This window comes from Thamnophis sirtalis, unplaced genomic scaffold, assembly GCF_051295495.1.
Source record: "Thamnophis sirtalis isolate CommonGarterSnake01/CBP01778 unplaced genomic scaffold, rThaSir2_p1.2 scaffold_2, whole genome shotgun sequence".
NCBI classification, from domain to species: domain Eukaryota; kingdom Metazoa; phylum Chordata; class Lepidosauria; order Squamata; family Natricidae; genus Thamnophis; species Thamnophis sirtalis.
Window position 1 is genome coordinate 21,993,183 of NW_028261382.1, and position 17,411 is coordinate 22,010,593.

Below are 17,411 nucleotides of genomic sequence, written 5' to 3' on the forward strand. Positions count from 1 at the left end.
TATTGCTATTTTCCTTCCCCTTCCCTTCCCTTCCTTCCTCTGCACAATGATTAGAATGCAGTATTGCAGGCTAACTCTACCCACTGCCAGTAGTTCAAATTTCACCAGGCTCAAGGTTGACTCAGCCTTCCCTCCTTCCAAGGTGCGTAACATGAGGACCCAGATGGTTGGATGCAAGATGGTGATCTGTAAACTGCTTAGAGAGGGCTGTGAAAGCACTGTGAAGTGGTATATAAGCCTAAGTGCTATTGGCATTTTCCTTCCTTCCTTCCTTCCTTCCTTCCTTCCTTCCTTCCTTCCTTTCTTCCCTCCTTCCCTCCTTCCTTCCTTCTTTCCTTTCCCTCCCCTTCCCTTCCCTCCCCTCCCCTTTCTTTCTCTGCACAATGATTAGAATGCAGTATTGCAGGCTAACTCTACCCACTGCCAATAGTTTGAATCTCAGCAGCCTCAAGCTTGACTCAGCCTTCCGTCCTTCCATGGTGGGTAAAATGAGGAGCTGGATTGTTGGAGGCATTTAGAGTGACTCTGTAAACCGCTTAGAGAGGGCTGGAAAGCACTGGGAAGCGGTATATAAGCCTAAGTGCTATTGCAAGTCACCTCTAGTCATTTTCATTAGACCTACCCCAACTCCTGCAACCGTTCTTCATATGTTTTAACCTCCAAAACTCTTTTAGCGACCAAAATAGGACACCATGTTCTAAATGGGATCTTATCAAGGCATTATAAAGTGGGCCTTCCATCCTTCCAAGGTGGGTAAAACGAGGACCCAGATGGTTGGGAGCAAAGAGGCTAAGCCTGTAAACTGCTGAGAGGGGTGTGTGAAAGCTTAGCCACATAAACTTTAGGCTCAATTGTGGTCATAAGTTGAGGACTACCTGTACCGGAACATGGGATCACATAATTTTCTGCTGGCTTGTCCTAATGGTCTCCTCCCCAACAGACAGCTGCTGTTTCAGAAATGCTCTCTCTGGCTCACCTGTTGCTCCGCCTCCTCTCTGAGCTGCACCCTGTTTGGAAGTAAAAAAATAACACACCTCCCATTTAAGTTGCCTTTGAAGTAATCTGTGAATCCGTCTCTTCCTAGGCATCCTAAATCTAATTGAAAGAGGACTGATCCCACGTGCTGCTAGGATTACTCTAGAGAAGCCACCCATCCAGCCAAGACCTGTCCCTCTCCATGAATTTCAGACAAAGTACAAGAAGGTTGACGCAGGTAGGTAGGTTCAGACAAGCAGGTGCCTCCCGGAGTTGAAAGGCAAATATCCACCGTCGTTTGATAATGTGCTAAGATTCCTTTGTTATCCTCAGGGATTTAAAACTTGAAAGCACAAAAGGGATCAAGAAGAAGAAATAGAAAGCTTTTATTACTTCCTGCTTGAAGTCCCAGGGCTGTTTCCTTAGGAGTGCCTCTGTTAACAGAATAACAGAGCTGGAAGGGATCTTGGAGGTCTTCTAGCCCAACTCCTTGCTCAAGCAGGAGACCATCCCATTCCAGACAAGTGACTGTCCCGGCTCTTCTTAAAAACCTCCAGTGATGAAGCACCCCCAATTTCTGGAGAAAAGCTGTTCCACTGGCTGATTGTTCTCGCTGTTAGGAAGGTTTTCCTTAATTCCGGGTTGCTTCTCTCCTGGATTAGTTTCCATCCATTGTTTCTTTTCCTGCCTTCTGATGCTTTGGAAAATAGTTTGACCCCTTTGTCTTTGTAGGAGCCCCTCCAATATTGGGACCCTGTTATCATGTTTTATTAGAGGGTTAATCTCTAATCTGTTGGTTGGCTATGATTGTGGGTTTGTTTGGTGTTTAACGTAGGCAAGAAAATAGATCAATCTCAGTTCAACGTGGCTTTTGGGGTGGCAAAATTATCTGCCTGAGGATTTTGAGCAGCCTGACTTTTTCTTTTCCTGGAAGCTTTTCAAAGCCCCTTTATCTGTGCCATAGATGGGGCTCGGCAGAGCGAGAAGGTAGAAGTGGCTCCCCTCCCCTCTCAGAAGCTCACCCAGGTCTCCGAGTGCCCAGCAGAAGGAGGAAAGGAGAAGAAAGCAACCAAGGGGAGCATCGCCCCCCCACCATCTTGCATCTCCGTCATTTCCTCCAAGAAACTCAAACAGCAGCAAGTCCTTCAGGCCATGAGACTAAGGGAGTCAGCGGCCTCTTCGATTTGCTCAGCAAAGGTACATGTCTATGGAGATTCTCTGTCACCCCAAAGGTCATGCTTGTCCCAAAGGTGCTTTATTTTTTTCAGGAGGCGACTGGACTTTCTGGTTTTTCTTTGGAAGACGTTTTGCTTCTCATCCAAGACGCTTCTTCAGCTCTGACTGGATAGTGGGGAATGGAAAGACTGATACTCCTTGCAGACAGCTGGTCATTTGCATTCTTTTAGCGGGTCATTAAGGTCACCTAGATGTTTATCTGTGTCCCGAGTGGTGCAAATGGATGTAGAGCCTTTTTGGAACTGCTAAAAAAGGACTGTGCTGTAGACTGGAGATAGATGATGTCCTGTCCATCCCTCTCCATTGAGAGAAGGTTGTTCATTTTGGACATAGATGGCCTCTTTGATTCCTCTTTCACACCAACGATCCTCTCTGTCCAAAATGTGGACTTTGCTGTCTTCAAAAGAGAGCCCTGTGTCTTTCAAATGCAGATGGACTGCTGAATCTAGTCCTGATGGGTTTGTTCTCCTATGTTGTGCCATGCGTTTATGAAGTGGTGGTTTTGTTTCCCCAATGTACAGATCTGCACGTATTTCACTGCATTGTACTGCATATACCACGTTGCTCATTTTCTGTCTGGGTGTTTTATCCTTGGGGTGGAAAAATCCTTCCATTCCCCACCATCCAGACAAAGCTGTAGAAGCTTCTTGGATGAGAAGCGAAAGGTCTTCAAAGAAAAACCAGAAAGTCCAGTTGCCTCTTGGGGGGAAAAAGCACCTTTGGAACATTGGCAAAGCTCCGAGAGTCCCATGTGAGATTTCTGGGCCTTGATAGACCAACTTCCTGAGACTACACTTTTTAGGCTTTTTAGATCTGGCCAAGTTTTACGTAAGTTCAGATATGATCACATTACGTACATTTTAGATATCATTGCATTTTTATAATTTTTAGACCTTACCACATACTACACAATTTTAGATAGTACTACATTTACAGCCTAAACAGAGATTGTTCCTTTTGGGTTTTAATCCTGGGTTCTAATCAGTTTGTTTTATAGACGTGCAATTCAGGGAATGCTGAAAGTTACCGCAGTGCTGGAAAAAAAAAACTTTACAGCCGTTTGCAACCTTCCCAGAGCCCCTCAGTCACATGATCCCCATTAGAACCACAATTTACATTATCCAGTGCCTGGCCTGTGATTCCTCCCCCCCCCCCCCCCTCCGAGCAGAGAAACTGGACTTTCTATTGCAATGTTGCATTTTCTTCTCCAAACTTTCCAATCTTCTTTCTAGAGGGGAGAACAGTCAGGGAAAGGAGAGGTTACCTACAGAAATCCCTTGCTTTTTTATCTACCCCCACAGAGCAGAGAGTGGCGAGGAAGGGATTTCAAGAGAACAAGCTGTTTGCCTAGCATGCCCATAACTCCCAGCCCCAGGCTGCAGTGTGACCACGTTGCTTTTGATAGCAATAACACTTAGACTTGTACACTGCTTCATAGTGCTTTACAGCCCTCTCTAAGCGGTTTACAGAGTCAGCCTCTTGCCTCCGAACCAGTCAGGATCAAACTCCTGGCAATGGGCAGAGTTAGCCTGCAATACTGCATTCTAATCACGGCACCATCACAGCTCATACTGATCTCAAACTGCAACGAAGTGACTCACCAACTCACCACAGCCATTTTAGTACAACGGTCGATTTTCCTTACTGATTTCTCAGTTTTGTGACCCATCTTTCCTTCAGTGCCCCACCAGAATGAGCTACAGATAGTCCTCGACTTAAAACAATTTGTTTAGTGACCGTTCAAAGCAGGGGTGAAATCCAGCAGGTTCTGACAGGTTCTGGAGAACCAGTAGTGGAACATTTGAGTAGTTCAGAGAACTGGTAGCAGAAATTTTGAGTAGTGCGGAGAACCAGCAAATGCCACCTCTGGCTGGCCCCAGAGTGGGGTAGGAATGGGAATTTTGCAGTATCCATCCCCTGCCACGCTCCACCACACCACACCACTCCCACCAAGCCACGCCCACAGAACCGGTAGTAAAAAAAAATGAATTTCACCACTGATTAAAAGTTGCAACGGCTCTGAAAAAAAAATGACGATCGTTTCTCAGACTTACAACCACTGCAGCATCCCCATGCTCACAGGATCAGAATTCAGACGCTCGGCAACTGATTCATATTTATGATCATTGCAGTGTCCCAGGCTCTTGGGGTCCCCTTTTGCGACCTTCTGACAAGCAGAGTCAACGGGGAAGACAGATTCGTTTAACGACCGTGCTACTAACCCCACAACTGCAGCGATTCACTGAACAACTGTGGCAAGAAAGGTCATAAAATGGGGCAAAACCCACTTAACAACTGTCTCATTAGAAACTTTGAGCTCAGTTGTGGTTGTAAGTCCGAGGACTGCCTGTACATGAGAAGACAGCTCCTGGGGAGGGGAGCATGTTCTCCTATCAGTTTGTCTTCTTTCTCTCCCTTCAGACTCCGGAACCCATCCCGCTGGAGACCTTCAAGAAGGTGGCCTTTGAGTTTGAAATCCCCGTCTGCAAAGGTGTCCTTGATTACGCAGCCTCCGACCTGGCCCAGTTCAAGCAGTACTGCTGCCTCCTCTGGGGAAACGTCTTCACCTTCCTGCAGCAAGTGGAGGCGCTGATGAAGGACTACGCCGTCCCTCTGGCCATCGTCCTGGGGAAGAAAGTGATGGACCTCGTGCCGGATTTTGAGCTGAGCCAGAGAGCAACCCGGGAGGAAATCCTCTCGGTCTTAAAGAATGTCTCCACCGTTCAGAGGTTTCTAAAGCAGCCTGGCCGGAGATACAAAGCTCAAAATGGGAGGGAAAAAGCAGCCATCAAGATCCAGGCGACCTGGAAGTGCTACAAGTTGAGAAAATCCTACATTGGATTCAGGCACCGGCAGTGGGCCTCGGGCATCATTGCCATCTCTTGGCTGATCCACGTTCACCTGCAGCGTGTCCGAAAGACCCTGAAGGATTCCCGGCAGAAACACCTGGAGAACTTCCACCTCAGGACCAAGGTAGCTGCTAGGGGCCTTTGTCTCAGCATCCGTGCCCAACCGTTGCCATCAAACTTCCCCCCACCCCTATTTAACTCTACCCTTGTCCAAGCATATTTTATGCATCATTAAATGTACAGCCTTTGGTGGCTACAGTCTGCCTCCATTCCCCCCCCCCCCCTTTGAACAACTGCTGCTTTCCCTTTGCGGTGTGAAATGGGGAAAACAAAAATCCCTCTGATTTGACCTGGGTCCTTCTTGTCAAAAAAAAAATATTTGGTAGGTTTGGAATAGACAGCTTTGGATCGTATTTAGCACTTCTCAAAGAATTGTTTTTAGGAATCGCTTCAGTTCTGCTCTCTTTTTAGTTTTTCTGACTTCAGGTTTAGAAGGCAGAACCCAGAAAGAGGGGAGGGGGGTGAGATGGGGGAGGGACACAGTAATAGCCAGGCTGTTGCTTCTGGAAAGAGTAACGGTCGGTGGTACCTGTCAACTGTCCAGCTTCTGCCAATGCCAAGTCCTGGGCATCATTATGTCATCTCCTTCCCTGCCTCTGTCCTCGCCTTCCAATTTTATTAGATGCCTGTATACGGTGCTGCCATGCTTTCAATTTTATCCACAGATTATTTTTACTTTTTTATGCCATTTATAGCCTGCCTTTCCCAGTCAGGTAAACTAGACAAAGGCTCTAGCACAGGGTTTCTCAACCTTGGCGACTTTAAGTCCGGTCGACTTCAACTCCCAGAATCTGGGAGAAACTCTGCATCTAGCAGAAGTTTTAAAAAGAAACTCCCAGGATGCAGTAAGTTGAGGTTTACACATCTTCAAAACGGCTGAGATTGAGAAACTGCCTGAGGGCTTTAAAGGAGCCAGGGCAGCGGCTGAATTTTGCATCGGTGGAAATTTCAGGGGTCAAGGGCAGCTCCGCATAGAGCTCACTGCAGTAGTCAAGATGGTGCAGTCGGGGCATGGATTCCGTGTTAAGAGACAGTTTGGTGTTTGGCCCTGCCTCCTCCAGCAGCCAATGCAGTGCCCTCTTCCCACCTCCTCTCCTCCGCGGTCCCTCTCCCCTACTCTTCCTTTACAACACAATACCGTGCACTTGATTTGTGGCCCACAAAAACAATCTCCCTCGCCTCTGTGGCAGTCACTACTTTGTCAGAAAGTACTTAAGTTTGCAGACAAGCTTTTAATTAGTGCTCACCATTTCATTTATGTTTGCTTTCTCTCTCTCTCTCTCTCTTTTTTTTCATTCATATTCTGTTAATTAAGTGATCAGCCTCTAATCTTCCCCTGCCAGTAGCTTCATGTAGCCATCTAATTAAATTAATTGGGGAAGATGTTTTAAGTATGTGATTAAATCAATTAATATAATTTATGCCTGGCTTAACTGTACAGTGGGAAAAAAGGAGGAGGAGGGGGAACAGCTGAAGTTCGGCTGGGTTGCATCCGCGGCAGGTCCCTCCTGTCACTGATCAATGCCTTTTCTTGATTTTTAGCATCTGGCCGCCAACTGGAATCGCATCAGGAGCTCTAGGAGGACGATTATCCATATCCCATCGTTAGGTAGAACGCTTTTGTCTCTGGGTCTATCAGCAACCCCTATTACACACCGCATTATGACTCCTTGATTGAGTTCAAGGAAGGCCTTGTTTTATTCAAATTGGTCTCGGCAGGAAAATGTTGTCGACATGATGAGAGTAATAACGCAGGGCCTTCACTTGAAACGGCGGCGTTTAATTTGGGGATTAAGCAAATAAAGTCATTATGTAGAGGCCGCTATTCAGCGGAGAGGTGATTTGCGGTAATTCGCTTCCCTCTGTATGAAATGAACTAAAAAGTTGTATTCTCTCCCCCCTCCCACCCCCCTTTTTCTTCCCTCGCTGCCCTCCCCTTAGAAACCCCCACAGACAGGGTTCCTGCCTGCCTTCTGCAAGGAGGGGATGTGGGTTTGCTGGCTTGGGTGCTATTGCATCAATAAGCCAGGATGCTGCCTGCACCCTGCTTTTAATCAAATGTGCAGTCAAAATGATAAGCCGCATTCTCTGAAATTATTTAGTTCTAATTACGAGCAGATGGGAGGGTTTATTTGCACCTTGGGCGCCTCAGCAAAAGGAAATGCTGTGGTGAACAAGAATAATTAAGAAGTTGAATAGTGGGGTGGTTTGTGTGTGTGTGTTGGTGTGTGCTTAAATAATCTGCAGCTCCATGTTAATTAGCACTCGGGTAATTATTTAATTACATTTATGAATTGGGGGGCTTAAGAGCCGTTTCTCTCTGCAGCAATGGGGGTTTCTCAATCCAAAAGGATCTTTCTAGGAAATGGCTGAAAATGGGAACAGCGGTCCATGTTTTAAAATAAACCAGCTAGTTTTCTTTTAATTGGGGGCCTACGGAAAACGTCTGCAGAGAAGATATCCGAGCGGCCTTCCTTTTGATTGCAGCCCTCTGTGGCCGTTGCTGCTGCAGCTGTAGCGTTTCCAGAGATCAGTTTGCTGAACGGTTGATGGAAGGGCCTGCTCTGGGCATCTTTGGCCATCACTGCCTTAGCCCCGCTCTCCTCCAGACCCCCTTTAAAGTCTCAAGGGAAGCTTCCAGTTTGTTTAGTCAATGTTTATTACAGTCCAACACCAGAGCAAGTTAAAAACGCTCAAGCAATATCCAGTTAAAAATTCTAGAATTAAATAAAAAATAACAAAATCTAGATCAAAATCACAATTTGGCATCCCATCTGTCAGTTGCACACCAGCATGGCCTAACTATAATATCAGTCCTTAAACTGTGAGGCCGGCAGTCATTAAATACTAAAATGCAAGAGAGTGATCACGCAAAAGGAGTTGCTGCATTAATTGTGTAAAATAGCTGTGATGGATTAATCACCTGTTTCCGATGAATCCCCACTGCTGCTGCCCGGAATCTAGCCACCTGCGCTGAAGCTTGCAGTCTGCACATCACAAAATTTCCCTTTCCTTTCTTTTTTTTAAAACAAACAAACTTTCTACTGCTTTTGATTGACATGCAAGCAGCATTTTAGAAAATCCTTAGTTTCTTAAAAACAGATGTAGGCAACATCTCATCTATCCTTCCGGAAATCCTGTCTTGGATACCGTAAAAAGGCAGGGAGGTTTTTCAGGTCTTGATATCACTTTTTCCCCATCTTTATTACAAATGCAAAATATGCAAAAATATTAATCTCTTTTAAATAAATTATTGCTCTTTTACTGAAGACATTTTATACAGAAAATAAGATGACAAAATATAACTAGAAAACCAGAATCTTTGGCATACTTGCAGTTTTAATAAATGTTAGATTTAATAGATTTCAAAATATATGTCTTTGCCCAATCTGGGAAGGACAGTTTTTTAATTCCAAGGAATAAAACAGCCTCAATACAGATGAGTTCAAAGGGTCCTGAGTCCCAGTTCCTGGAAGTTCCTATAGCTGGAATTTGTGGCTTTCTGCTGCTCCTGTCACCACGTTTGAGAGACCTTGATTGATGTCACTCATAATAAATAAAATCACTTTTTAAAAAACCAAACCTGCAATGATCATACCACACATGCTTATTCTGAAGTAACATTTGTTGAACCCAAATTGTTAATAATTCCCCCCACACACACACACTTTTAGTCAAGGTTGGTCCTTTTTTAATCTCCCAAAAGGGCACTTAAACATGTTTACAGAATGTTTTTCTAATTGTCCTCTTAGGCAAACAGCTTCATCTTCAGGCTGAAGTTATACGTGGTATGGACACGCTTAGACAACTCGCTAACTAACTAACCAACTAGCTAACTAGCTTTCTCTTACAAGTGTGTGCATGCCTGTTGGCCCAATACAAACTTTTTATATTCAAAAAATAAAGTTACCCTTGAATACATTTAGTGATTAATTATTCTTCAGTTGTGCTATATTAACCAATAATGACGCTGCAATATTTCATGAGCCTGTATAAAAAGTTCTTGAAAATGAAAACTTTGAAAGTCATTTCATGTGCATTGATATTGAAGAGCCAGCGCTAGGTTGAATTTATGACAGAATAATATTTTGTTGTTTGAAATAATTCTTTTACTGAGTTGTTGCTTTTGGTTTAAATTTCCCTCACATTAGAAATGTTCTTAAATTGAAAGTTGGGGATATTGTTAATCTATGGGAATCTTCTCAGTTTTTTCTGATTATTCAGGACCTCAAACAAATTATACAGTTTAATAATAGACACCAATAAGTTTGTGTCCTACCATTTCTCAAATAAATATGTGCATTTTTAAAACAAATGTGAACATTCCTTTCCATTATTTTTGAATTGTATGAAAGAGCTTTCATCAAATTAAAATGTGGCCTTCAAGGGGTGTTACTTTCTAATGATATGAACAGCTCTGCCCCATAGCAGTTTGTGGGGCTCGATCTAATGGATGATTTTGCAAGCTTTTTCTTCTGCCATATAATCCACTAACGTCCTATTTTAATGCTACTTTAACTGCTGAAAAAGAGGTCTAGTTATCAATATTACGAACCTGAGAGAAGATGAAAAAGAACCTCCTGATCAGGAGTCCCATCCAACTCTAGCTCAGTGTTGCTCAACTTCAACAACTAGGTGGACTTCAACTTCCAGAATTCCTCAGATATACAGGCTGGGGAAATCTGGGAGTTGAAATCCACCGACCTTAAAGTAGCAGAGGCTGAGAGGCTGAGATTGAGAGACTCTGATCTTGCCCTTCTATAAAGCTATATAATCTATACGTCTCCCGTGATAGAAGTGAGAACTCCGTGAATTTTGAGTTAAATCCCCATCAATGAAACCTGACTTTAGTCTGCCACCATTTCATTTGTTGCGGGAGTCTTTGAGACCCAAATGCTTTAGCATCTTGGAATATCCCAACCATTTGAACCAGATGATTCAAAGGTCCCCTTCCAGAGGGTAGAAGACTTCTGCATTAGAAGACCTCTAAGGTCCCTTCCAGCCCTATCATTCTATTTTCTGTGCCTGTTTCCTGTCTTCATACTCCAGGCTTAGGCTTTTGACTTGAGGTTGGTCCTTGATCCCCATTAAGCCCTAGACAGAATCAGGTAGATCTATAGTATGAGAAGGTCCACCCCAGTGAAGGATCTCCTGCTGTGATAGCATCCCAGGGCCAGGAATTAGATTCCTTGCAAAGCTGTCAAGAATTTTCATCCAGGTTTGCTTTTCGAAGTAGTTATACAGGTGAAGCTCAAAATAGATTTACATACCCATGTAATATGGCTGTATTACTATTCGCCTTCTTATCTTTTCTACTATCTCCTATTGGTATCTGATGGTTATAATATTTTGTTGTTGTTTGTAAACTGAGACTTTATGCACAACTTCCCTGTATGTCCAATCACACTTGGCCAATAAAGAATATTCTATTCTATTTTATTCTATTCTAATTTTGTTCTGTTCTATTCTATTCCTTTGTAATTTTGTTCTATTTCTATTGTAATTTCATTCTATTCTATTCCTATTCTTATTCCCATTCCATTCCATCGCCTATTCTACTCTACTCTACTCTACTCTACTCTACTCTACTCTACTCTACTCTACTCTACTCTACTCCATTTCCATTCCATCTCCTATTCTATTCCATTCCATTCCTATTTTCTTTTCTGTTCTATTCTATTCTATTCACACAGAGACATGCTGCGGGGAGGGAGGGAGATTGTCGTAGATTTTACTTTTCATTCTGGATCAAAAAAGCAACATTCATGCTAGGGGAATGGAGGGACTTTTCTCTTGGAGAAAATATTCAGGTTTTTCCCCGTTGTGCCAGTTCGGATCCTTTCGGCTTCTACCCATCTCTGGAAGTGCCGTTTATACTTTCTCTTTGCCTTGTTCTGTGGGCGAGTTGTCTTTTGCACCTTTCTGTCCCAATAATCCGTGCAAGACCATTTATGACGACTTAAAAGCATTTACGCGAATAAATTCTATTACCAGATGGGAAATTTCCCCCCCCCCTCAATGAAATGTTTAGTAGCTGAGTATCAAGAAACTGGGATCTTAATCGTTACATATTCTAAGGCATCCCAGTCTGCTGAAATGGATTGAATTTAGATGGCTTTTTGATACCATTGTCTCTGAGGGCTAAATGGAACTTCAGTCTCCGGAAGCACATATATCCAATGATAAAAACAGATGTAGCTCATGGCAGTTGCCTTCAAAATCTTCCAGTAAGCCTTTTGAAGCATTTGTTTGGCAACTGCTGAAAACAAGCTGTTGTGCTAGCTAGAAAGGTAATTTGTTTTCATATAATTAATTTTCAGTTGTCAGATTTCATTCTGTGATCTTCCTCCAATGCCAGAAATTGAATGACACGTCTAAAATGCCTCCTATCATGTTTGCCCAAAAGGTGTACACGGGATACAACTTTTCCAGGTTTCTAGAGGAATTTGAGATGCATTTGCAAGATTCCAGAGGCCTTAATATACAATTCGAAGGATGAAGCATTATTTTAATCTTGTTAGCAAAGCACGCTATAACAGCAGCCCATCAAACCTGGACTTATTAAGCAGCACTTGGTATTGATTTTCTGACAAACTGTCCTGCCGACAATTGATCTTTTTTCTTTTCTTTTTAATACCAGGATCGTTTCCATGCAATTAGCTTAATTTCAAAATCTTTCTGGATGGGACTATCCAAAAGAGTTAAATAGAAAACATTTTATAGGAATCATGCAATCTGCTTTGAAGTATTTATTTTATATCTTACTCACACATTCCCAGAAAAACAGACTTCAACCATCCAGCCAGCAGCAAAAACCCTTAGCGCATTACATCGGAAAGGGCCCAGCAAAAACCCTGCTTGTATTGTGCAATCCAGATGTCACCATAATTGCAAATTAAAATGCTTTAATGGGAAAGGGAGAGCAAGAGAGAGAATATGTGTGTGAAAATTCAATTAATTTTGTTTTAACGGAAAGTGTTCTAGTTTTAATTATTCTATCAGGAAAAGACAACCCAGGCTTTAAATGGAAATGATTTTAGTATTTGTGATTTTAATTGTCTGGGTTTAGCTTTGGTTTTGTCTTGTATTTGCCATGTTTTTATATCAGCTGTTTTGAGCACCATGTGAATAGAAAGGTGGGAGAGATAATTCAAATAAAAACAAAGACATTTTATTATTATTATTTTAGTTCATTTTTTTAGTAAATATAGATCGGTATGCATCCTGAATTCTGCAGTAAAGTTGCATGTCAATTTATTACAACAATCCCCATTAATAAATACTCCATTTATTTGAGTGTTCTCATTACTATCATTTTAAAATCTAGTTCTATTAATTGCTTTTCATTACAACGTCCCCCAGTTTTCTCCAGAAATAATAGCAAACAAGGTAGTTAAAATTCATTTGAATTTTATTCAAATTGTGCAACCTTACTGCACAATTCAGTATACTGTTGTAAAATTCACTTGAATTTTAATTGCGTTTGAACTTAGGATGCTGTATTTTTCCTCTGTTGTTGTTGTTGTTGTTGTTGTTGTTGTTGTTATTATTATTATTATTATTATTATATACAATTCTTGTTCCTAATTATTTAAAAGCCAGATTAGGTTTCTAGTAATATGTTCAAAAAAAATCCCGTACTTTATCAGAAAGTGTGGCTGTGTAGCTTATTCAGAATTAGTCTAGTATATTTCAGTTATTCAGAACGCAGTACATTGCGATGTTTTCTTTCTTTTTTGATAAACGAATTGGTCTTGCACTGGTTGAAAGTTGAGCTCAGATTTCATTTTTCATTTTATTAATTTTTCTGGAAAATTTCTGAAATGTAAGTGGTATGCTGAATTCCCTCTCCCCAGCAAAAAAGAAAAAAGAGCATAGAGCCTTAGACGGGTGTGATGTGTGTTAATCAGTTGGGATGTTTTCTTCCAGGATACAAGCAGTCCCTCCGAGAGGCCGATCCAGATTTCGCTGTTCATCAGGGATCGCAGTTCGGAAGGCTGTGCGAGATCAAAGGTACGAAGGTCCTTTCCAGCAGCTCTGCCTCTATTGTGCTTCCAAAGAAGAGAAGCGCAGTTCAATGGATTCACATTTCTGAGCCAACAGATTGTGTCCATTTTGAAGGCTTACATACTAGCTAAACTGCGACGGAGACGTTGGACTTTCGTTTACCAGGTTGCATGAACCCAGCTTTTTGTATCCTAATCAGCACATCCTATTTCCCCCAAATTATTTTTATATCAAGAGGCAATGGTGCTTTTTTTGTTTTTTCTTGAAGGCGTTTCCCTTCTCATCCAAGAAGTGTCTTCAGTTCTGACTGAATGGTGGAAGCTTCTTGGATGAGAAGCCAAAAGTCTTCAAACAAAAACAAAGGAAGTCCAGTTGCCTCTTGAAAAAAAAAAAAGCACCTTTGGGACAACCATGACCTGAGTGACGGAGAATCTTCATAGACACATCATAATTCAGCAAGCCAGGGCTTTGCATAATGTACAAACCTAGTTAATGACTGTCAACTCCTATGCAAAAATTACTTGCAGTCTGGGGTGCCCAAAAATTCATTAAAGTGCTTTGTCAGCAGTTCGAATCAGTAGCACTGCGTAACGGAGTGAGCTCCCATTACTTGTCCCAGCTTCTGCCAACCTAGCAGTTCGAAAGCACATAAAAAATGGAAGTAGAAAAATAGGGACCACCTTTGGTGGGACAGCAACAGCATTGCTTGTGCCTTCAGCGTTTAGTCATGCTGGCCATAGGGTTAGACTAGAAGACCTCCATGGTTCCTTCCAGACCTATGGTTCTAGGTTCTATAATTGAAATGCGTTTTGGAAGCTTTAAATTTTAAACTTAGGCTGAAAATTAAGTATAGGTGTCGAAGACATATGAGTGCTATTGTATGTCTTCAGGCTTGTTTATTGCATTATTAAACTTTACTAAATAAATAACTAGTCCATAGGTATGTGCAAATCATGCATAATTTCCCCCTTAGTGGCTCTTGATAAATTAGCTCATATTTGGTCTTTGGTTTTAAAAAGAATTCTGACAAAAAGTGTGTGATCAGATTTCTTAGCAAGTTTTTTCTAGTAAAGTTTTTATTTTTATTTTTTAACTTAAACATTACAACTTTCATTAAACAGTTTGTTGTCTGGATACAAATATCTCTGTGCAATAATAATCAAAATTTACAACGGTATTCATTACATTGATATTGATTCTCTAATCTTACAATAGTAATAATGAGCATAATATATCTATTCATTTCTCCCTCTTAACATATCTTCTAATAAGAATATAATAATATTAAATATAATAATCTTAATAGCCATATTAGTAAGAATCGTCATATTGTTTACTTCTCTATCTTAATATGTTTTCTATATTTCACTGATCTCCATTTATTGCTAACTTCTATTTTTATATTCCAACCATTCATAAAATAACTCCCATGTCATATAATATTCAGTTTGTTCTTTCTCCTTTATGGCAAGCGTTGAGCTATTCATTTCTGCACATTCTAATATTTTCCTATTCACATTCTTATCAGCAAGGATCTCTCCACTTTTCCAATTTTGTGCAAATACAATTCTAACTGCTGTTAATACGTGCATAATTAAATATGCATTCCCTTTGCTATAAGTTTCAGATAAAATCCCCAACAGAAATATTTCTGATTTTAAGACACTGTGCTGCTTTATCATATTTTCCAGCCACATTTGTATTTTTGTCCATTTTTTTTTCCTTCTGCACATGTCCACCACCTACGATAATATGACCAAGTATCTGGTGGCATTTCCAACATTTAGCTGACTTATCTTTAAACATCTTGGCCAACCTCACCAGTGCAAGTTTCACAACTCTGCAGGAGATGGGTGGCTATCGGATGCATTGCATATTGATGTGAGGTTGTATACTTTGGGGGCAAAATAAAGTTTCCATGTGGCGCTGTTGGCCAGTTGACATGGTGCTCAGTACAAACCCTGGTTTATCTTCATGGGCACTTTTCAGAAGGAGACACATGGTTTTCCTCGCAAGAATGATATGGAGGTTTTTATGAATGAGTGCAATGAACGTCCACTTGGAAAAAAGCATGGAAGGAGGTGTGAGATTGTGATTGCAAAGGTGCTACATTGTCAGAATCTGACCTGTGAATCATTACCCAGCAAGCTTCCCGGGAAGGATGCAGGGCACTCAATCTATGTCTCTCTAAAGCAAGGCTGGAGAACTATGCTCTTTTTATGACTTGTGGATTTCAACTCCCAGAATTCCTGAGCCAGCCAGGAATTCTGGGAGTTGAAGTCCACAAGTCATAAAAAAAACCATAGTTCTCCATCTCTGACCTTAAGGGAATCAACGTAAAATATTCCTTTTTTTGTGTGTCCCCCCCCCCCTTTTACTCCTTTAACAGAAGAGCGAAAAATATTAATTTGTCAGTGGCCAAGATTGCTGGCTACCCACAATGACACACTCTACATGATTCATGTATATTTCAGCATCATTATTATTTCATAAATGCCATTTGCACAAAAATGTATCCTCAAAATTTATGGGAGCCTAAAATAATAACTTAATTGCCTTTATATATTATGAAGGCACTAATGTTGTTTTGTCCTCAGTGCAACTCTTCTATATTCTGGTGTTTATTTAAGGAAAGATTTGTTACTTCTGAAGGAGTTAGAAAGTTATAGGCAGCGTGGAATCACATGTGGCAAGAGACTGAAGAACAGGGTCACACATGAGGTCTCTGGGAAAGTTTTTTTTTTGTTCTCTATATACAAGTATAGATATACATTCACATAATTATTATTCTTTTTTACATTCATCATTCTTATACATTTGTCATTCCATTTACAGGGTTATAACATACCATTTTGTTTACCATCCCTTATCTGTTTTGACATCACCTTCTTTCCCTTTCTTTTCTCCCTCCCTCACTTCTCTACTTTTTTCCTTCCTCTCTCCTTTCCCTTCCTTCTTCCCTTTCCTCTCCCCTACTCCTCTTTTCCTCTTCCCCTTCCTGCCCTCTCTCTTTCTTTCATTTTCCCTTCCATCTTCCTCTTCTCGCCTCTATCTTCCTTCCCTCCTCTTCCTCTCCTGTCCTCTCCTCATCTCTTCCTTTCTCTTTTCTATTGTTGTAGGTGTCTCTTCCAGCACTTAATTTTTATTTTGTTGGGATGGTATTTCCACAGACCCCAAAATAATTGAATATCATTTCTTATTCCCTTTCCTTCTCAAATCTATCCTGATTTGTGTTTCCCCCCACCCTTTGTATCTTACTTTTCAATATATACTTATATATTATTATTTTCTTCCCTATTTCCTGCCCTCTTCCCACACTTTTCTACTTGATGGCATATCGTCTGGGTTCCATATCTTCCCCTTCCTTTCTTTTCTGTATGTCTTTCTCTAACTATTCATAAAATCTTCCCCATGTCTTGAAGTACACTGATTCCTCTTTATCCTTTATTTTCAAGGTCAATCTGTTCAGCTCTGCACAGTCTAAAAGTCCATAATTCTCGAAGGAGCATCCTAGAAAATATTCCAAAGGTGCTTTTTCAGGAGGCAACTGGACTTTCTTGTTTTTTCTTTTGAAGATGTTTCACTTCTCATTCAAGAGCTCTTCCGCTCTTGACAGGATAGTGGATAATAGAAGCTTCTTGGATGAGAAGCGAAACGTCTTCAAAACAAAAAAAACAAGAAAGTCCAGTTGCCTCCTGAAAAAGCACCTTTGGGACAACCAGGACCTGGGTGACTGAGAATTTCTACAGAATCCCCCAGCTGGGTGGAGAATTCTGGGAGTTGAAGTCCACACATCTTCAAGTTGCCAAGGTTGAGAAACACTGAACGAAGCCAAGCAAAGGATGGAAAAAATCTTTTTAGTGCCCAGAATAATTTGGTACTATCAGCAAACTCCGAATTCTCACTGGATCATTTGTTCATGGTGATTGGTCAAGTTAAATAGATGGGAGAGAGGAAGGGAGGGATGGATGGAGAGAGGGAAAAGGAGAGGGAGGGAGGGAGAAGGAGAGAGGGAGAGAGAAAGAGAAAGAGCACAATATAATATGATTGTTACAATTGCTGAAGAGTCTTTGGTAAACACTGGAGATATGGGTTCATATCACACTTCTGACTCATCCCTTCTTTTAGAAGAGGTCAACAACCTATTCTCCAAAGCACCTGAAGGCAGGAGAAGAAGCAATAGATGGAAACTAGTCAAGGAAGGAACTAACCTAGAACTAAGGAGAAATTTAATGAAAGTGAGAACAATTAACCAGTGGAACAACTTACCTCCAGAAGTTGTGA

General features: G+C 41.3%; 1 protein-coding gene across 1 annotated transcript in view; it reads left to right on the forward strand.

The window, feature by feature from the left end:
- IQCH (IQ motif containing H) overlaps positions 1-17,411 on the forward strand; it is a 107,612-nt gene that overhangs the window by 27,257 nt on the left and 62,944 nt on the right. The window contains exons 7-11 of the mRNA XM_087704386.1: positions 1,085-1,213; positions 1,940-2,172; positions 4,633-5,184; positions 6,663-6,729; positions 13,050-13,133. Coding sequence (XP_087560512.1) covers positions 1,085-1,213; positions 1,940-2,172; positions 4,633-5,184; positions 6,663-6,729; positions 13,050-13,133 — 1,065 coding nt within the window. The remainder of the gene's footprint in view (positions 1-1,084; positions 1,214-1,939; positions 2,173-4,632; positions 5,185-6,662; positions 6,730-13,049; positions 13,134-17,411) is intronic.